The sequence below is a fragment of the Apteryx rowi genome, unplaced genomic scaffold (assembly GCF_003343035.1).
Source record: "Apteryx rowi isolate R43461 unplaced genomic scaffold, aptRow1 scaffold_14, whole genome shotgun sequence".
In the NCBI taxonomy this organism is placed as follows: domain Eukaryota; kingdom Metazoa; phylum Chordata; class Aves; order Apterygiformes; family Apterygidae; genus Apteryx; species Apteryx rowi.
Window position 1 is genome coordinate 2347571 of NW_020447641.1, and position 21740 is coordinate 2369310.

The 21740-nt window shown below is 34.8% G+C and overlaps 1 protein-coding gene across 6 annotated transcripts; it reads right to left on the reverse strand.

Annotated features, from left to right (window-relative positions):
• Nucleotides 1-70: 70 nt before the first annotated feature.
• MTF2 (metal response element binding transcription factor 2) lies at nucleotides 71-21369 on the reverse strand. Of its 6 annotated transcripts, none has more exons than XM_026057484.1 (15): nucleotides 21224-21369; nucleotides 16973-17171; nucleotides 16745-16826; nucleotides 15120-15215; nucleotides 14671-14771; nucleotides 14182-14330; nucleotides 12447-12542; nucleotides 10998-11066; nucleotides 10012-10135; nucleotides 6588-6655; nucleotides 6017-6187; nucleotides 5224-5332; nucleotides 5002-5060; nucleotides 4760-4864; nucleotides 71-2550 (listed from the first exon to the last, which is right to left on the reverse strand). In XM_026057484.1, the coding sequence occupies exons 4-15, from the start codon at nucleotides 15193-15195 to the stop codon at nucleotides 2196-2198; spliced, it is 1482 nt and encodes a 493-aa protein (XP_025913269.1). In that variant the 5' UTR covers nucleotides 15196-15215; nucleotides 16745-16826; nucleotides 16973-17171; nucleotides 21224-21369; the 3' UTR covers nucleotides 71-2195. The 6 variants fall into 6 exon arrangements, 5 of the variants coding, with proteins under 5 accessions (XP_025913269.1, XP_025913270.1, XP_025913273.1 ...); XM_026057485.1 differs by lacking the exon at nucleotides 21224-21369 and adding an exon at nucleotides 18615-18815; XM_026057488.1 differs by lacking the exon at nucleotides 21224-21369 and having other exon boundaries at nucleotides 16973-17173.
• Nucleotides 21370-21740: the final 371 nt, after the last annotated feature.

Consider the following 21740-nt stretch of genomic DNA (forward strand, 5'->3'; position numbering starts at 1 on the left):
GGAACAGCAGATGGGAGGAAGCTACCAAGTATGTATTTCACAATACGGAATCAAAACTCATTCTCCTCTCTCAAAAAATACACACATTTAATGTTGGTCTTTTAATTCTAAGAAAAAAAAAAACAATTCCAAAAATACAAACTGAACATCAGAGTCAAGTCAACCACCATAATAAAATGAAACAATGACATTCACAATAATTAAGTCTATGGACAGCTTAAGTTTGACAAATATTTTCTTCCCCCCACACCTCTAAAGTCCCCAAGTACATTCCAATATTTATCTTCAATTGAATCTTCACTGAAAATACTGCTGGTGTTCAGTTAGAATTAAAGGACTTGGATAAAGTGAAATAATAGACAGATACAGATGGTGTGAGTAAGGTTACAAAGGCTTTACATTTTGCATTACCCCAAGATATAAACATTCAAAAATTAACATGAAGTTGCTGTGTTATCAAAATATTGCAGCTATAGGCAAGGCAACATTAAATTAATAGCTGAGGGTGTGAGAAAAAAAAACATTTTAGTGAAGGTAAACAGAAGTGTCATTTTTTAATTAGCGTTTTTATAAAGCTAATTTTATTACCTGGCCAGCCATAAACCAAGCACAGGATAACAAAGTTTTCTCTGCTTCCTTTGGCTATAAGGTGACAGAAAAAAAGCACCTTTTCAAGATGTTCAAGATGAGCAGAAATAGAGTCAAATAATCAAGTAATGGAATAAATAAGTACTAACTCAGGCAATACGCTTTAAACCAGTTTGTCATTTATAAACGTTACATAATTTTATTTTGGTGGTAAACCATAAGCATATAAGAAAATTAACTTTATGCAGTACAGTAAATAACCACCAAAGTAAAAATATTCTTCTGTTTACTCTTTGGCTAAAACCCCTCAAAAGTAGCAGACAAAGAAAAAACATCTAATACTGGCAAAAGACTTTTTTGACTTTTTTTTCACAAGTAAAATAAACTTATCAATTTAAAACTTGGTACATTTTATAAAAACGAAAGAGGTAATGTTGTAATAAAACCAGTAATGTTACTTCAAATGGCAACATACTGTTTGTTGACCCTGTGCAATAATACACTTTGTTCATACTACATTTATCAAAATATGACTAACTGTTTCTATAGGTATGTAGGAATCTTGTGTGTGACTCCTGTCAACTTAGCTCATAACTGGGAGACAAAATTTACAATCAATGTGCCACAATAACTTTAAAAGTGTTACTTCTAGTAATGTTCAAAATGTTCAAATCCTGCATTATTTTTTAACAGTTAATTCACAAGGAAAAGAATGGAATATATTACCTAGAGCATATGGACATCAATGACTGCACCCATTGCCAGAACACACTGCACTGCTTTGACACTTTTCCTTAGTACACAGAAAGCAACAGCACCCAATAAGCCTGAGAAGAAATGCTGCTGTGTAAATACTGGCAACTATTCCTGATAAAAGAATTATGGGATGTATATTCAAAAGCTGCCCAATCCCATAATTTGTATTGCATAGGTCACAATCACACATATATACACACACACAAGTATGTGTGTGCATATATACATATGTATATACACACACATACGCACACACACACACACACAAAGAATATATTAAGAAGACAATGCAGTCTGGTCACAGAGCAATTTACAGGCTCAATATATTTTTTTTCTTTTTTTTTTTTTACACTTTGCTTGAAAGAAAACTTCAGTATTTTACAGTCTTCAGTAGGCATTATATACACTGCACTTATGAAATCTAGAAAGTATTGAAATAGAAATACAATTCTGCAAACATTTGGGTAAGAAAACAAACCAAAACTTTTCAAAGATTTGTGCTATCTACATAATATTTTTTCTAAATCACAATAACTGTATCCATGGAATGTTCTCTAGAAAATGTCTTTTTTTTTTTAAACACCATGCACATTTTTAAGCAATTGTAACCCAAAATATCCCAACCTAAAACAATCTAACAACGTTCAGATTAAAAAATTTAAGTTTCAGATCAGATTTTAAAAAGATAAGTCTTTATCACAAGAGCTGTAATGATAACAATTACATGTTAAGGCTAAATTGGTTTTGTTTTGTTTTTAGAAACACATTAAAGACACGCTTCTCTCATGGCTCTGTGTTACGAACTGTACTTACAGATGACAGTGCAGTGAACATAATGTTCAGTCCTACAGTCAGGATGCAGTTGCTCCTTCCCACTCCACAAGATACTGCACCTTTCCATCAAGTGTCACCCGGCGAGCCAAAACACGGTATTTTTCACCACAAGCTATTCTACCTGCTGCACCAAAATAACTAGTAATTGAGTTCTTTAGATGATTGAGCTGTAATTCCTGATCTGCTAAATTGTTAAGAATCTCTGTATTGAGTTCATCATACTGATAATCTTCTTTGCTCTCATCATCTTTCACAATTTCTGAATTCTGAGTCTGGAGTGCTTTTCGTGGAAAGCGACCTCTTCTTCTCAAATGTGGTATTGCAGCAGGCCAAGTTCTTCCTGTACGAGTCCTTTTTCTTGAGTCAGATAAACTAACAATAAAAAAATGCCAGCATTAACTCCAAGACACCTATTCAAAATGTGCACTTTAGTATCAGTTATTTTCATACAGCTCAGTCATGACTTCCTTCTGTTATATTTTTCACTGATACAAATATTTATGTGCTGATATATAGATGACAAACGTAGCACTTTAAAAGTAAAGATTATTTACATGAGAAAAATTGTAGTTATTTAATAAAATGTCAAAAGTTTAGCTAAATGATACTAACTCATGCCTAGAGATATGTTAGGAGCACTATTTTAATACAGCTCAATTCCATTCTTAAGAAAATAAAAAAAACTGTCTTCAGAGGACTCTGCACCAAATATGTTTAAATTTGTAAATTAAAAATACAATTTTATTACATAGATAAGCCCCAATTACAAAAAGCTACACTGTAAAGAGTTTTGGAGAGCTGATATTAGTGAAGACTGTAAATAAAAAAGGAATTTATGTACAGTTATTTTGCAAGTTGAATTTATTTTAGTGATCAAAACTCTGATATATGAAAGAAGCACTGCCAAATCTGTTCTACGTCACTCTTTCAATAGTCTTACACTTCTGACTTTCCAAAGATATATTTCATGTGGCCAGAATAATGTGTATATCCAAAATTGACACAGATTTATATCTAGTAATGAAAATAGGAGCTTATGACATTATCCAAGTACAAACCAGCACCCAAGTATTAAAAACGTCCAAGATATAAATCCTTGTGTAAATACCTACAATTGGCACATATTAAAATATGTCTGGATAAAGTCCTAAAGTAAATGGCATGCTTGCTTTGATCTTCAAGATGCTTATGTAACATACTGAGGGAAAAAAAGGCATCTGTTTAACATAAAAAATGAATGGAATAAACTGCAGAAACATAAAACACTGATTTAATCCTTGGGTAACAATTTCAGAAATCTGTAAGTTAAAAATTAGTTTTTGCAGACAGACTATTTGTTGCAGTAACACACACAAAAATGATTCACGACAGCACTTGACAGCATGAACCAGAAAGAGAGGAGACAAGATACGTATATTGAGGACCATGTATCTCAATAAAAGAGTATGTTAAATGAACATACTTATGTTCACTGAACTTGAGAGAGTAGGAAAAAGTTCAAGTAACAATTTATTTGCAGAAGAACAGGCTGTAGTTAATAATTTATCTAGGAAGAATGTGCCAAAAATTTTTCATGCTCTATTGACTGTAGAAAATTGCGAGTACTTAATATTCCTTAGCATGAATAAACAAAACTACCAAAACAAAAGCTGTTAAAATTAATTTGGGGTACACATCACCTCTTTTGTGTCTTTTATTAGAAAATTAAGCTTAGAAAGCGCTTATAGAGTTTCATTCTTTTCATCAAAAGTAATTAAAGTATGTATTTTACATCAACAAAGAACAATAGATAGTGATCACAGAAAAACCTGGGTGTTGCAAGCAGCACCAATGAAGGCTGCCTTTCTGCAGGTTTGTGGTCTATTGCTTTAGATTCCCCCACCCAGCTTACAGCTCAACTCGGAGTCTCAACGGCTCAGTAGTGCAACTCCCAGTGAACTCCCACATCCCCAGTGTTACCCCACTGCAACATCCTCAGCTCTTCTCCATTTATTCTCCCACCAGTTCTGTAATACCCTTACCTCCGTTCCACATCCACCATGGCTAAATCACAACTTAAGTCAACCCCCTCCCTTACCTTCCACCTAGGTTTTGCCTGTAGTTTAGTCAAACAAACAAACAAACAAAAAACCAGCACTGCCAGGTACCAAGCTACAGCTGATGAGCATACTGCCTGCCTTTGTATAAATGGGATGCTATTTTGGGTTTCTCCTTTATTCAAGTATCAATCTTGATGAAGCGTGTTAAACTGCAATCTCTTTGAAACTACCTGTGTCAGGTTTGGTTGAAGTTAGCCAAGATGTTCAAAACTGATTGTGAAGTTCAGGGGGCCAACATGTGACATTGACAACACAAACCTGAAAATCTCAGTTTTTCAGGTTTTAAGAAACCAGGCTTAGAACATCAGCTCTCATGCTTTGGCAAGGTATCTCTTGTAGGATTCTTGTAACTTCTGTTTATTAAGGGTGAAGTGCTGCTGAACCACTTGTTTCCTGTCCCCCCGACCAGAAAATAAAAAATAAAAAAAAAAACTGAATATATCATTAAAAATCTTAATCATTATAGCAGATTGAAGAATTACCTATAATGTCTGGAAATGCTAGATGAGGTAGTTTCTTTCATACTGGCAGCACCTGTGGATTCCACATCTGAGGTATTGGATGAATGTGCAGTTCCATCAGATTTCCTGATACGCAAGATAACAGGGTTGCCATGTAATGAAAGCAGTCTTACATTAAAAATTGAGCTGACATTTCCAAAGCAACAAATAAAAGGGAGAGGTTATCAGAATAGTTTTACAGGGATTTTTTTATTTTTATTTACCCAACAGAGCAGGGCAATTCCAAGGCTGGGTTCTCTATCACTGGAACTGGTTCATTATCCTAAGAAAGAAAAACAGTACTTTAGATTAAGTTTAAATTGTCATATCTATTTTTGAGAGAGAGAGAAGGGGGTATATCACTATTTAAATTAAGTGGTTATGTTTTTCTTCAGAAATGATAATCCAGTTACAGGGAAAAGAAAAAAACATATCCAAAACCTTACCAGAGGAGACGACTCTGGAGTTTTGTGAATCATTTTTCTTGTATAGGGACCAGGTGGACGACCTACTGATTTTTTTTTCCCCTTTCTTTCTATACCATTACTTAATTCCCTAGAAAAAAAATTATATTTTGTGCTGTATTATTAAAGATACTTGTCATTGAATACATGTTTTCCTTAGGCAATGAATACATGTTTAGATGTCTATTGCTAAAACATTGCATTAAATGAGGTTATTCTGGTAAATCAAAAATTTCATCTACAAAACTACAGATTTTTGTCTCTGGAATAATATAATAAACAGACACAAGATCTTTCCAGTGACATTACTGATTCCATAATGTTGAAGAGGAATGAACAAGTGTTAAATGTTGCTTACTTATGGGATCACACTTGCTAAAAAAGATGGCATATCTCTAATATGAGTTATAACTCCATATCATACTTACTATTTAGAATCCTAGTTAAGATCACTGCATAACAGGCCCAGAATGGGAAGCAATTTTATTTCCTAACCGGAAGCAAAGTTGGGATTTTTTTTTACTGTTTTTTTACTGATAAACTTCATGCTTTTTCAGAAGGATCCTAATAGAATACTAATTAAATAAGTTCATACAACCTGTTTCCACAATCACTTTAAAGTACAATGTGAAACTAAATGAGTTTATGTTTTTTAAATATTTTCAAAGTGCACATGTACATTATATAATGAAAAGGCCTTTTTGTAGGCACCAAAAATATACCCAAACTAACTCCAATTCACCACAACACTGCTCAAATCACTGGATTATTTTACCTCACATCAGGAATGGGTTTAGATGATTTTCTGCCTTTAATTTTGAACTCATGAGATGTTCCTTCTGGTTCTTTCTCAGCTTTTAAAGCAGCATTCGGTGGCACGGGAGGAACACGAATTCTCAAGCCAAACAAATGTTTCTTTTTCTTTATTTCTTTTCCAGACATAAACCTAGATATTTTCAAATTAATTGTTAAAATTCGGATACCAGGGAAAGCAACTTTTAAAATAAAAGTGCACATGTGAAACAAAGCTATGCAAATTAAACTATTCATCCTAATGCTATTTTATTCCTCCTTTTCCCCTAATGCAATCCTCACTCTCAAATACAGGATGCAAAGTGGGAAGAGGATGGAAGTCAAAAAAAAAACTTTGCTCATGATCTGGGTTCCACTCTAACTTCAACAGCTATGTGATGATATTCTGAAACAGAAACAATATTCAAAATTTCAGTGTCATCTACAGCCACAGTGATTTAGACAGACTGAATTAAGGAGACTGAAAACTGTAATCTACATCAGAGTAAAATAGGGAAAAAACATTTAGAGCAAAAAAAAAATCAACAACTTACATGGTCTTGTAATCATTTAATGCCTCCAGTACATGCTCATATCTTTCAGATTTTGGTGTATCTGCCAGCTGTGAAGTATTAAGAAATTATTTAACCTGTCAAATTCTTAAGTAACAAAAAAGATCCTGTTTACTTTGAGTCACTAAAACTATAGATTTGGATGTGAAATACATTTACAAAATATTTGTTGTGGAAACTGCCTAACCCTAAAGGGTATTAGCTATTATCCCGTATATTCTGTGATTTATACCTACAGAATTTACTCCTGGATCCAACCCAGGCCAAAGAATCTACATTTCTCTTGCAAGAAGTGCAAGAAAAATATCTCTTAAAGAATTCTAGTATACTCAACACGATACTAGCTTGACTCCCCAAGTCCACTAACAAAAATTCCTGAATGACATTAAGTACTCCCAAATTGAGATCACAAGCAGAAGATAATCCTATTGACACAAGAACTGTTAATTATTTTATTCTTGATAATTTTAACAAAAATCCTGCTACAGGGCCTAATTCCCATTTTTGCCAACATCATTCAACATGATACAAAGATATAAGAGGCCCTGAAAAGTTAGAACAAAAAATGTGCAGTAATTTTCATGCCTCTCTTGCTGAGATCCAATCTACGCTCCTTCTTGCACCAAAGCCTAAAGTAGTCCCCACCAAGTTATCAAAACCTGTAATCTTTTATCTGAAAAATTAAATAATGCATTTATAAATTACAGAGACCTAAAGCACTATGGGTATCACGGTGACTATAAAGAATTGGATACAACATTTAAGTAACAAACTTTTAAAAAAATATTCATTTTTATATTAAATAAGACAGTTATTTTTAAATTCTAATGAAGCCACCACATTTCAAGTTGTCATGCCAAAATGTTCCAGAATTACATCCAATTGGATCTGTAGTAACTCTATCTTTAATTATACAGTTAACAAATAGTTTATAAAATTTCACTATTAATATTAATACCACAGAACATACCATACAACATTGGCAACTTGAAAAAAACTCGGATACTTTCTAAAGAATAAAATTCTGACCACACAGGGCAGATCATTTAACACCTTGACCATTCCTAACAGCTAAAAATACACTCATAGAAAGAAACATTTTTAATACAGTTTTGGACAAGATTCACCATCAGTCTATCTGACTAACGAAGATAAGGGAGAGACTGAAACTATTTCAACCAAAGAAAGTAACAACTGTTTTTCAGATATCTTTACCACATGCATTCAGCACAATGCATTCTTATTCATAGGTCTTGCAACTATACAGCTATTAGCTACAGAAAACTATGATATTTTTATTGCATCCTAAATAATGCCATGCTAAAAAATACTGGCTTAGGAGCTCTGACAATTCCACCACTTACTCCTAGCTTACATATGGCTAAAAGACTTTGCCTCTTATTCAATTAAAACAACCTAAAGAAAGAACTCAAAGGGTCATTTTTAACAGTGGCAAGCTACTTAAGAATACTACAAAAAACCTAAAACCATTAGTATTGTAGAATTTATTCTATGATTAGTCTCTGCTTAATAAATAAACAAGATTAATCAAAACAGTAAGATGAACTTGCCTCACTTTTTTCAACATACAATTTTTTTCCCAACTTAGTGAGAGAGGTTGAGAAAATCATATCAGAATAACTAGTCTTGAAGATTTCTTCAACCCAGCTTTTGTGCATTTATTCAAAACCTAGGCCTTCAAAAATGCAGCCTTCAGCATGAAAAGCAGCAAGTTTCCTTTGAAGGTGGAGAAATACTGCTTAAGGAATTGAAAGTAACACTTAACAGACAACAGGTGATTTTTCCTGTTCTGGATCTCCCCTCTTCTCCCTCCCTCTTACAGACCCAGAGCTGTGGGTTTTTCAGGGATGGATTGAATGGGGAGGGTGGGAAGAAGAGCAAAACAAGGGCCGTAGCCCCTCAACTTCTTCAAAACATCATGTGTGCTCCAAGTCCATAGCAGGTAGGTAGCCCCACTCTCCTCATCCACACCATGGCTGCTTTGTCCTGACATTTATACACAAAATTATGTTGAATCTACAGAAAGTTAAATTATGTGACATAAACATTAATTTCTTCTGTATATTTCTCAATACTAAAAGAAACAGAAGTCAAAATTAAACACCCTATATGCATTTGTCAAACTACACAGTAAACCAGACAGATCATTTCATTCTACTGTCTATTATCATACTTTGTGCAGGTTTTTCTTTTAAAGCTTCTGACTTGATATGATAGAAATTATTAGACTTAGCTAAGAGATGCCATATATCTCACAGAAGTAAACCAGATGTCTCATTTATGACACTAATGATCATTTTGCAGTAAAGTTTGAATATTAATGTTTCTCTTTTAAACAAAGTTCTGACTCTCATTGTCTGAACACATGTATTTTGAAGTATTTTCCATTATTTATGAATAGAATAGGTGTTACTAATCTAAACCAGAAAAACATACATTTGATTCTCACATTGTGGCTGCTAGTAAAAATGGATTACAGATGTATAAATTTACTGAAAAGAAGTATTGAAGTAGGACATACTCATGACATGAAACTTTCAAAACAGTTAAATGTCACCTGCATTAAAAAACTTCAAAACCTAAAACAATTTTCACACAAGAAAAAAGCTCTACTAATAGTATGTCGATTCAAATTTAGTCATAAATTTTGCATTGAACCCTACATGCAGAAACAAAAAAGTACCTACACTGCTCCTCTTAGTTAAATATTAAGTCAATTTACTTGGGGAAATGGATTTCCTGTAATGCTAACATAACTGCCCAGTAAATCAAATAGCTGGAAAAATAACTAGTATAGCAGTGAACTAAGAACAAGGTGCCTTGACAAGCAGTAGAATCAGACTGGAAAATGATTAAAACAATCTTTAGACCAGTAGACAAACAGATCGTATCCCCTGTTGGGAAGAGGGAGAAAACAGGAAATCTCTGTGTACAATGATTTATCAGGTATTACACCTAGAGACTTTGAAAATGTCTTCATACTCTCTATACTCTATATTCAGTTCTACATTTAGGTTTTCTGGTCTGTGCACACGAAAACATCAAAGAACTACGTGACAATTATAAAACAAAAACAAAGGAAGATATGTATATGCAACAGAATAAACAAACAGCTGAGTATAAATAAAGTTGCCATGCAAACAATAAACTAATAGTTACCTGTATCACTTCAGAAATTTTACAGCTCAGAAAAACGTATACCACTCCAAAGCACTCTATTTCTACAAGGAGATTAAAGATGCTCTCTTCTTGGGTTTACCAGATTTTAAGGCAATAAAGGACCTAACCTTCTACATAAAATTGTTCATAGGTCTCACACCCCCCACTAATTTTCAAGACATATGCACTGTTAGGACAAACAAGAAAGAGTATTTCAATTACTCACCTCACCAGGATGCAATCTATCCCAGTTTTCATTAATGTATGCCATGAGTTCAAGTTCTGAATCAAAGTATTTCTTCTTATGAATAACACTTAGGTTGTAAAGGCATAGATGTGCTATATCTACCCTAGAATTCAGAAATATTTGAATAAAAAACAGAGAAACAAATCTTTTAATTTTTCACAACTGTTTTTCCGTGAAATAATTAGTATAAAAGATATTAGCACAATATGGCTAGAGGAACACAGCACAACTTGAAACACTCTCAATTCAAGAAACAATATTATGAAGTCTTTTGTCATTTGTCTTCCTTAAGTGACTCCTCCTGTTTTGAAACTTATTTTTATCTCTTCCTCATCTCGTTGTGATGATGTTCTTTTAGGCTCCAAAATTGGTTTAAACAGCAGCGTATTTAAGTGATTCAGAATTCATACATGAATGTATCAATTCTGAATTCATACAAATACTTTGGTAAATTAACATTTAACAAAGTAATTTCCACCATTTATTTGTTAACACACATATTCATTAAATTGGATATTATTTCTAATAAGAGCTACAGTTAAAAGATTTCAAGCTACGACTAAACATTAAATCTCATCCACAAAACTATTATAGAATGTGTCAAGATATTTACTCTTGTACTCACTACATTTGGCTTACCTAATAGCAGTACTCTAAACCTGCAAAAAGGACTTTGTTTAGATATCTCGATTTTCATACACACAACAAGCCTGTAGTTGCTTGCAACTTAACTGAACAATCCCAGGAATAAATCCCAAGAGCATGCAATTGTAATATACCTGTGCATTTAAAGATAAGCTCTGAAGGGAAAACTGCCCCTGTTCATAAAAGTAGTAAGGGCAACTCAGGAGATCAACAGAGCAAGTGGATTTCCTTATTTGCAAGGAGACTCAAAATACCAAAAAGAAAAGAAGAGCAGGTATTCAACTCACCCTTTTCTTCATTTTTATTTAATTTGTACTTACCATCTCAGGGGTAAACGTTTGAGGTATTCTGGTCCAGAACTGCAAACTGAGCAAATGAACGTATAAAACCTAAAAATATATACATATGTATGTATGTGTGGGTGGGTGGGTGTCTGTGTACACACACATATTTAATGCTTTAACACACTACATACTATGAGCCACCACCTCACCATTCCAGACAGGACTCTTGAAATTTTTTCTCAAGGACAGATTGGGGAAAAAATTGAAATAAGCAGGCTAGAAACCCAGTCATATGATGTTTGAGAGACACCTAGTTCTCTATCTCCATTCATCCACTTCCATAATGTGTGCTGACCTGTATCTGGCCCATTCCATACCCCTGCTTCCTAAACTCCATCTTCCAAGTCTTCCCTCTTATCTTCCCAAGATGGGATGCTCCCTAGTACCACCGTTCCACACTCCCTAAAAAGTCCCTCAACCTGTGAATGTATTGGTGAAGATGTTCCCTAATGTCCCCACTCCATCTTCGCAAATGCAGAAACCTGTGCACAAGTGCAAGCATCCGTTTAAAGGGGCATTTCCTAGGTCCTAACTCAATCCCTCCATACAAACATTCTAGCACAACAAAGAATGTATAATGAGGTAAGTGAATGAGATGCTCCTTGATTCCTCTCTCTAGTTTTCCCCCTCATCTGCTCCTACTGCTCCAGTTCCCCTTAAAATGAAAGCACACACCAGAGCCCTGGCTCATTTCCTTTACTCTCCTCTCACCCCACATGAACAGAGGACGTACAGAGTTCTCAGCTCCCTAAGCTGAAAATCCTCCAGCTTCTCCAGTTCCCCGTACTAATAGTTTTAAGCGAGCAGGAAAAGAGTTTGAGGGACTCAGCACAGCTAGATGGGAATAAGCATATAGATGAGCTACAGGAGATGGAACAAGCAGGGAAATAAAGCCAGAAAAACATCTTTTCTGTTCTATTCCACTAAAAGTGGTTTCCAAACTGTTGCTAGATATCCCCCACTGCACACACACACACACACACTGACAGCCTACCTCAGAGCATGGTGCCTGTTGCATGGGGGACATTAGTCACCTACACAGTTGGAATTTGAAGCCCATATCTAGCTTATAGGCCCACTCAAGTGATCTGCTTTAAAGTTTCCAATCTCCCAGTAGCCAGTGCCTAGAGTATAATGGACTTCTGTGCAAAGTGAAGTCAACAACAGTTTGAATTCAGCTATTCATCGATTACCTCTTTCTCCCACCCTTTTATTTATTTATTTATTTATTTTTACAGAGATGACAAAGTGCATTTCCCTGACACCTGAACACATGCTTCACTTTGTATAATCTTCTACACAAAATACATTCCAACGTTTTGGAAAAACTGTCATAATATGGATGCTTTAATAAAAGCTCACATGTGAAATATACCCTCTGCATTTTAAATAAAGACACCATAAAGTATAGTTCAAGTTTCTTACCTGTCACCAAAAAGCATCGGCTTTTGGAGGCACTGCACACAAGCCTCATGAAACCACTGCTTACATTTGCAGCACTGCAACATCTTTAGATACCAGCTTCACCAACAGAAAGAAAAACAAGATGTGTTAAAACAAGTTACTGAAAATGGTACATTTAAATTAAATAGCAAGGGACCTTCTGACTGAACTGACTTCCATAGTTTATAACAAGCACGATCATCTGTAAGGATATGTCAGTAACATTTAGTTCCACAATGAAAAGCGTCTAGAAAAACTGACTAGGAAAGGCCTTGAATAATAAAAGGTAGTCTAGCAAAAGGATGAATTAAGTTGTTAAGTAAATAAAATTTGAATTTGCTCTGAAAACTACTTTTTAATTTTCAATAAGAATTCAAGAACTCCATTTGACCTCCTTCCACACACTAGATTAGCTTCCTTGCTATTTTCCAAAGCAAGGCACAGCAGCATTAAGTCAGAAACATTTGTCCTGAGGCTTCAAATATTTGAACTATCAAACTGAACTTCATAGTTTAGACTTTTTTTTTTTCCTTTTTCAGCTTCTCCCTGGAGAAAAGGAACCATGCAAAATAGAAAGTGATGTTTGTCCAAGTCTGTAAAATTCTCAAATCAGAGCTCTGTATATGAGTAAAAATTCATAAGATTCGCTTCCTTGTGGGACTTTGACAATATCACCTTGAGATCTTCAATGCTACTTTAATAAAATAATAAACAACTGTTCTGCCTCAAAGTGTATGTGAGGTAGAAAATGTCCAAGCCACATTCACTCATCCATGCAAACACCAGAGCATTTACCTCTACCTGCTTAGAAGTCCTCAATCCTCATAAGAAAGAATACACAGAGGACTCTGTAATGACTTTATAAGAGGAAAGAAAGCCTTCTTTCCCACAGTAATTGAAAAACAGAGCATGATGTTAAGGTAAAATCAGACAGGATCCCATGTCATAGCATACTACATTACATTAATTGCATGTTATATTACTGATGTGAGGAAACAATCCAATATAACTTTACTAATGGGAGCAAGGGATAGCATAGCATTTGTGCAAGCAGTTTTACTAAACTGACTTTAACCGAAAACTTCTAATGAGGAAGTGGCGACATCTAGGATAACACAGCAACACAATACTCATTTCTTTTTCAGGGGGTTACTGTTTGCATATTCAAACCTAATTTATCTGGCAGTGTTTTGTAAGCTTGTCTTTCACAAAATATCTGAAGAACTTCAAAATGTAATAAACTGATCTCTAGATAGCATTTATATTTGTGACTAATGACAAAGAGCTGTGTTAATATCAAAAGACCAAGGTCTCTCTCCACTGATTCACAGAGCAGTTATCACCACTGCCTGTAATTGCAACGAGGTCAGCAAACACTTCCGTCCAACCTCAAGTGCAGAACAGTAGCAATGCAACAAAATTATGTTACTGTTTTTTGTAGAAGGGACTTTGATGTTATGTGATAGTCACATAATAAAACTGAAATAAACAAAGAGACTTGATGGAAGAATTTAAGCCATTAATAATGTGCTTCCCATGAGATATCTTAAAAATATATATATATATAAATTTCAAAATTCCACTATTCATCAATTTAATACCTACGCACAATAGAGATAGAAACAAATTTAAGTTCACAAGTAAAAGTCTACAGAATCAGGGCCAAAGTTTGCAGCTGCTTTATGGAGAAAAGTTCTTACAGAATATGTTTACTTACTCTCCAGGTCCTCCACAATAGCAGTAACACTGCTGGACATTGGTTTTATGACCTGCATCCCATTCAAGGTCTGTTGCGTTATATGGTAATGTTTGTTTCATGACTTGCAGTGCTTTGGCATTTGGTCCTTTCTTAAGCGCACCACCCCTCTGGGCCAAAATAAATGCATACATTTATAAAGACAATAATATGTTTCCAATACTTTAGTTTGAAAATTATGAAAATTTGTATATAATCAAATAAAACACTTTCACCTGTACTTATGTTTTAATATACTAGCCTATTTCTTTAAAAATAATTTGAAAACCAAATTTTGACTATTTCTAAAATAAATATTAATTCCCAACATATAAAACTTTACCATACAGATCAAGGTTAAAGAAGGAGAAATCTCTGAAAGAGGCTAGTTTTTTATTTTTTAGTTTCAACTTCAAAAAAAAATGCAAGCAACATGCGATGTTATTAAGAAGTGTTTTTCTAGAAACACACCTTTGTTGTTGTTGCAAAAACGCACTGTCGACAGAGCCATTTATCATCTGAATCAATCACGCTGGAATCAATATTTGGTGTGTGACACAGCTGATGATAACCTGTATTAAAAATGACCAAAGTGTTATTATAATGGCAATGGAAGCATATGCATATAATTTTAATGGAACTGTAATGCATTATCTTTCATTAAGTATCAAAAAGATCAGCATCACATTCAAAATGGTCTTTTAAAATTTCTTAGTGGAAAAAATAGAACTTTACTGATAGAACAGGTGTTAGTCACTTTAACATTGATTATCATTATTCACTGAGAAGTTAACAGCCTCTAAGGGCCATAAAATTTAAGATCAGTTGAGCAGTCAGTCATAGCCAGGCAAATATCCCCCTTCATAAACAAATCTAAGTGTCTTTTAAAGTGCAGTAAATAGAAAAAAAATTCTAATTACCTTGACCACATTTATCACATATAACCATTTCATTTGGTGCTTCTGAATACTCTTCCTGACATATTGTACAGACCATTTCCCCACTCTCAGTGGCTCCTAGACAGAGATGAAAGTGCAATTTTTTTTCAGACTACACCTGCAGTTGGAACGGTCACTATGTGTACAGCTTTTTATTGTAATTTGAGTTACAGATCCATGCATTGTAGAAACAGATTATTACAGAGCTTAACTTTCTAATGAAAAATAAATTGAGGCATTTTGTACTGACTATATTTTTTACAAGTTTTTACATCACTTATCATAGGTTATAGGTTATTTATAGGATATATATTGCCTATTCACTATGCTGTCAAGGGTTCCTTAATATCAATAATAAAAAATAAATAACTGTGAATAAGAAATGTAAATGCAGACTCAAAAATATGCATCAAAATTTCTATCTGGACAACTGACAGATTTGTTCAGTATTGCCAGTAGTTTGCATCCTTTTCATATAAATATTATATGCCTGATTTGGTGCATATCTTTAAGACAGATCTGCCCAAGGCACTTTAAATTTAATATTGAACTCCAATACTCCTAAGAAACATAGTATTACTTCTTATACCTATCCGCAAGTGTACAAAAGCACACAATAAAAGTAGAGCTAAGAGACAATGTTAAATTGTAGACTGGAAAAAAAAAAAATCTTGTTCCAGTTGTGCTGCAAATCAGTGCAAAAATCTGGATTAAAATACAAGTTATTTAATCTAGGTATTATAGTGATGCACTAATGCTTAATTGTTATCATAAACAAATCAAAGATCATAAACTAATACTATACAGAAACAGAACAAATAGTAGTATTTTAAAAACTTCTTGGAAATAAAGCAGTATTTTTTTTGTCATTATGAACACAAAGTTTATCCTGTTAGCAGATAAAATGTTTATCCTAAACATCAAGAAGCAGTAAAGGCCAGATCACGTTTTCATTGCTTTTATGTGATAAAGAAATTCTAACTGATTTTCCGATACAGTCACCACAATTATCATCCATGCTTCATTAGAATTAGAGTACCAAAACACTTTCTACTCCCCAAATATTTGAAAATCAATGCTAATGCACAATAGCATCTCACTTGATAATTGAACATTTCTTTATAGTACATGAATACTCCAAAATCTGTAATGGTTTCTTATGTGCAACAGCTATAGTGTTACATTTAAATGTGAACGTTCCCTTCAAACCTGGTATTTTCCAATCTTTGTTTGCTTTCCATGTCATACTGTTTCAATTGAAAAAAGCAGGACACAAACTATAGCCTCAGTGTAAGTGAGGGCCTGGAGTTTTCTGTTAAGATGGAGTATTATACTCTGCCCCCATCCAAATAAACTCAAACGTGATTATTTTTAAAAGTACTCTCTCTTCCCTGCACATAGTTATGTGAAAAAAAAAAAGTAATGTCAAGGATAAAAAGTTGTTTGAAGAGGAATTTTTTTTTATTTACCTAGTTGACAATGCCAGGTCACATTACACTATTCTTTTGTATTCAAGAATATAATGTAACAATTTATTTTATTTTAACAGATATAGTAATCTAAACAAATAAAATACCAAACAATGACTACTTCACTGAAGTTCTTGCCTGTTTGTATGTCCTTCCAGAGAACCCAGGATTTGGAACTGTCTTCAAATATAATGAAGCAGTTCTGTTTCAGTTTGTTTATCTGGAAAAAAAAAATGCAGTGGAAGCCATGTGTAAAAGGGCTAAACAAAACAATGCATTTAATACTAAATAAGTGAGACAATACTACTGTCATATTTAACCAGCATATGATACTGTAAGACTGCAGCCAAGTTAAAAAATATTTACCTTTTTGATAGTTCCAAGATAAAACAAGCCATCTGACCATCTAGCTAGGACATCCTGACCTTCTTCAAATTTACACAGTGGCTTTTTAGCTTTCTGTCCATCACGTAAGGACAGCTTGGTCAAGGATGCTGAGGTCTTATGGCTTCGACGTAGAGGAGACCGCTTATGGACCAGTGAATTACCCACCCCTGTAGAGTCTCTAAAACAAGGGAAGCAAGAGAAAAGGTAAATGAAATCAAGGTAAAGTTAGAAACCATGTACATTCAATATTAATATGATTTACAACTAAAACTCACTTAGCTAACACCAGCATTTTAGGTAACTAACAACCTGGTCATGTTTTCAGATTTTATGCAGCTTTAGTAGTAGTGCCCCTGCAACTGTGAAAGTCTACAATTTTGAAAGAGACAGGTTTATACAAAAGAAAAATCTTCCATGAGACCAACAAATATAAATGGGGGGCAGGGAGGAGACAAACATTGCAGCTCAGAATCTCTTCATAAAGTCACCAGAAGCAGGAAAGAATGCATCAAGAACATCCAGCCCGCATCACCTACGCAAAATATTAGTCACTAGAGTTAGAAAGGAGCACTGACAGACTTCTAAAATTCCAAGGAAACTAAGAGGGGTCTAAGCTACTTCTGACCCTATTGCTTTGGTAGTGAGGGAAGTATTTGTGTGGTTCGTTGCATAGTTAGCTGCTCAGAATCAAAAAAATATGGGGCAGGGGGGATTAAGAGCCCAGACTGAGCACTGTGCTAACTCAAGGTCTAAACTAATTCAGGTACCTCCTGCACCATGTTTCACCACATAAACATAACTGTAGAGATTTCCAGCAAAGAAGGAATTTCTACATGCTGAATTTCTAATATAAAACAGAATTTTCCTCTCCCTTAGAATCAGAGGAAAACATTAAGGGAGGAAAAACAAGAGGTCTTTTAGCCTTTCTTCAGATAAGAAACTCTAAATTATAAATGACTTGGATCAATAATCAGCATCTTCTTGTATGCTACTGCAATATATAGTCTCTTTATAAATAAACATATATAAGTGCATATGAGAATTAAAAAGAAAACATACAGGAACTCCCCTCACATTCTGAATATCAAGAAACTTTTATGACAGATTAGCCTACTGCTACCAAACATTGCACACCATGCAAAAATGAGAAAAATACAGCAAATTATAAAATAGGATCACATAATGCATAAGGAAGAATCTTCACACATAGAATTTAAGGCCATGAAACAAAGTTACCATTTCTATATCCAAAACCATTTTCTCTTTGGAAACTAAATGTGTGTATACCATGCAAACACAAGGACAGACCAGAATTATGTGGGACACAATCTTTTTGACAGATCAAAGTTTCACCTCACTCAGGACAGCTTAGTAACATTATTAGCACCAGTAACATTTGAACTAATCAGAAAGCACTAACAAGACAGGAATTATAATGGCTTAAACCATCAAAAACAAGCAAGAATGCAAAAGTTTATCTTCTAGAGACCAATCAACATTTTTTTTGTACTAAGGAGTTTAAACAAAGCAAACTAGACACAAGAAACTTAGGCAGCTATTTCAAACGTATTTTAAACTAGTAAAAGCCCCAAAAACGACCTGACGGGAAGAGCAGCCATACCAGGCCAGAGCAGCGTCCCACCCAGCCCGCTCACTCAGGCACCCTCCTGCACAACAGGGCCACCAGGTTCAGGCCTGCTGCCTTCCATCACCAGAGGAACAGGTAAAACTCTCCAGGCCTCTAGCAGGTTGTGGCATAGATCTCTAGAAGCAATGTCCTTATTTTTTTTTTAAGAGTCTTTCAGGGAATATTCTTCTGTGAGCTTTACTACTTGTTCTGTTGAACCTGTAAAGCAGCACAGTTTAACTAGGTAAGATAAAGCAGCACCTCTTTTTTTTTTTTGTCTCACAGCTGGTGCTTGTTTCCTTCCCTTCTAAACTATCATTCTCCACCTTCCCCCTTCATGCCCCAGTAATGGTTTTCAGACCCACCCAGGCATATTTCCAAGATAAAGAATTCTACCAATTGTGCTGCTTGCACTCGAAAGCTCATTAATATTGCTGATACTTTTCTCCAATTCTACTTTATCCTCGATAAATGGCCCAGGATACACACAGCATCCAACATACAAGCTTACAACAGTATGTTAACATCATGGCAGCCTAGCTCATTTTTCATTCTTTACTCCTTTCCTACCAATAACACATATAGCTTAGGTACATACAGGCATTGAGTTTAAAATTTCAAAGAATGATTGGAAACCCTGGATTCTCATGTTAAGTGCTAGCAGTCAGTTCATAGTCCATTGTTTCCCTTTTCACTGTGTGTTACTTCTACCTGCACTAGATTTCATTTGCTATTTCATTATTCAGCCACTCAGCAGCTTGAAGTTCTTCCACAATGCTTGGCCAGTGACCTTCCACATTATTCTGAATAAGCTGATACCACTAGAAAAATCTGTCATTTAAAGTTACTACCTTTTGCACATCATTGCAAAAATTTTCCCCTTATCTTGCATAGTAGCTTAAAAATTTTAAAGAGCCTTGGAAGCAGGACCCCTGGCCCTTAACATTCGTTATCACTGCATTCTACTCTCTCCTTTGCATCTGCGCAACCATTTACATATCAAAGCACCAGATAGTTTCCAGACAGATTTGCTCCTGAGCCTAAGTCAGTGAAGAGGGAAAAAAAAAAAAAAGTAATTTTGAACCTTCATCAGTTCCTCAAACCTTTCTGACTATGCAGATATCCAAGGCAGCACAAAACAAGCAAGTGGAGCAGGACTAGCTCAAAGCAGTCTAAAAATATTTGTTAAGCTATGTCCTCATTCCTGCTAACAATTCTTTGCTTGGGAAGGACTCAGCATTCAGATGCATTAAAAAAATTAGATGCTTCAAATTACATCTATGATCTTGAGTTAATATATTAAACAGGTCATTAAACTGGATACCTTAAAGCATCTTGAGCAAAGTCACTAGGTCTAATGGAACTTGATACAGCTTAAGGAAGGTTTTTACAGGAGTAGTCTCTTCTACAGCTTCACAGATTTTTCTTTTCATTTTTTTATTCAGTTCAATTTAAAGGATTAACTAACTTCAAATCAAAAATGTAGCTGAAAAGTAGGAAGCTTTACTCTCCTTTTTCAGGATGTGAGAAAGGTATGAAAAATCTTGGAGGCAGTAAGCACAAAGACAAAAATCAATTCATTTATTATATATCAGCTAGTAAGGATTTTCATTTAAATCAACAAGCAAGGTATTTTGATGAGTTTTACATATAAAAAGAGCATCAGATGCTTTTGAAGACTTCCCCCCCCAAGTAAAAAAAGCTTGCCCCCAAACTCCATTCAAGTTATAACAAAAGTGCCTTGTGCATCATTTTCTGTCATAAAACATTTAAATGAGGTGTCTACACATTGACTTACATAACAGCCTAAATTCACAATAGCTATTGGTGCAGATCTTTACTATGTCTGAAGTAAAGCCTATTACTTCTCAGTTGTCCACGTTGTTCTTTTGATGGAAGGCATCACTGCTGAAGTGATGACTGAACAGCTCATGAAGTAGCTCCTGATCTGCTGGTTTTCACTTATAACATAACCCTGTTTTCAGTCTAGTTTATTATAATAGGCTGACAGTTGTAGCTAGCGTGGGAGTTGCTTTCCAGGTACCTTCTGGAGAGACTACACAAGAAATTCAGTGTTGAGCAGCATAAAAACTACATGCTTAGAACATTAATCACTTTCCAGTCTCTCTTGCCACAGTTGTCACAGAGGACCAAAAAGCTGCAGCAACCATTAAAATAAAATTGCTGTAGGAAGTTAAGAGAAAAAGCAAAGTGAAGGTTAATTCCTTGCTTGTCAAGTTTGAAATTGATCCAAATTCTAGGTGTTTCATGTTTTCCAGAACTTTGCTTTTGAATCTTCCCTAATACTCTCTCCATAGCACCCTCCTACCATCCAATTAAAAAGGTTACCAATAAAACCAGTACCACTTAAGTAACTATTTCTCCACCATCTTAAAAATGTCCAAGAAATTTTCATTGCAGAACATCTAACAGACATGGTCTTATTTGTTTTTCAGACTCAGCTGATAAATTCTACATCATCTCTTCAACCTGCAGGACTAGGCTACACCATGTGTCATAGAGCATGCACAGCTGTATATATTAGGCATGTTTTTTGTTCAATACAGCATATGTTGTGGCTGTATTCTTATTCAAGCACTCACCCTCAAACACCTAAAGAGAGTACTTGACCACGCAGGAGGTCTTCCAGAAGTTCCTTGGGAAAGTCGTTAAAATCCATCTGCCTGTTGAAGCATGATTCAAAAGAGGGAGGGCACTTTCACCATTCCCTGAGAAGGTGATTTCATGAAGTATTGAGAATACTCACTCACTTTTCAGCCCTGGGTCTGGATTGTAATCATATTCAAGTCAGTCCTTCTACTCACCTACTTAATCAATTAGTTTATAATATTATGCTGCAGTATCAGAAGATTGCTATCATTCTTTATTGACAGAAATGGTAAACTCTGAAGACAAGCTACCCAAGAGTCTCAGCAGCAGACTATCAATCTGCAATCAGTAAACCACAACAAGCTATTATTCATAGCATTTTATTTGTTAAAGTCAGCAAAATTAGATTTTTGCATTAAAAGCTGATCTGTTACTTTGATTGAAGGGTAGAGAGGCTAAGCGTTCATGCAGTGCCTCTGACCCTCATTTCTCCAACAATCTATAAAAGGA

What these genes read in the sequence shown, in the direction of transcription:
- MTF2 (XM_026057484.1), bottom strand. Translation starts at nt 15,195, where the DNA reads ATGGTCTGTACAATATGTCAGGAAGAGTATTCAGAAGCACCAAATGAA. An exon ending in TATTGTGGAGGACCTGGAGA is followed by an intron (nt 12,543 to 14,181) that starts GTAAGTAAACAT and finishes CTGTTGGTGAAG; the next exon opens with CTGGTATCTAAAGATGTTGC. An exon ending in TTAAATGATTACAAGACCAT is followed by an intron (nt 6,188 to 6,587) that starts GTAAGTTGTTGA and finishes GAAAATATCTAG; the next exon opens with GTTTATGTCTGGAAAAGAAA.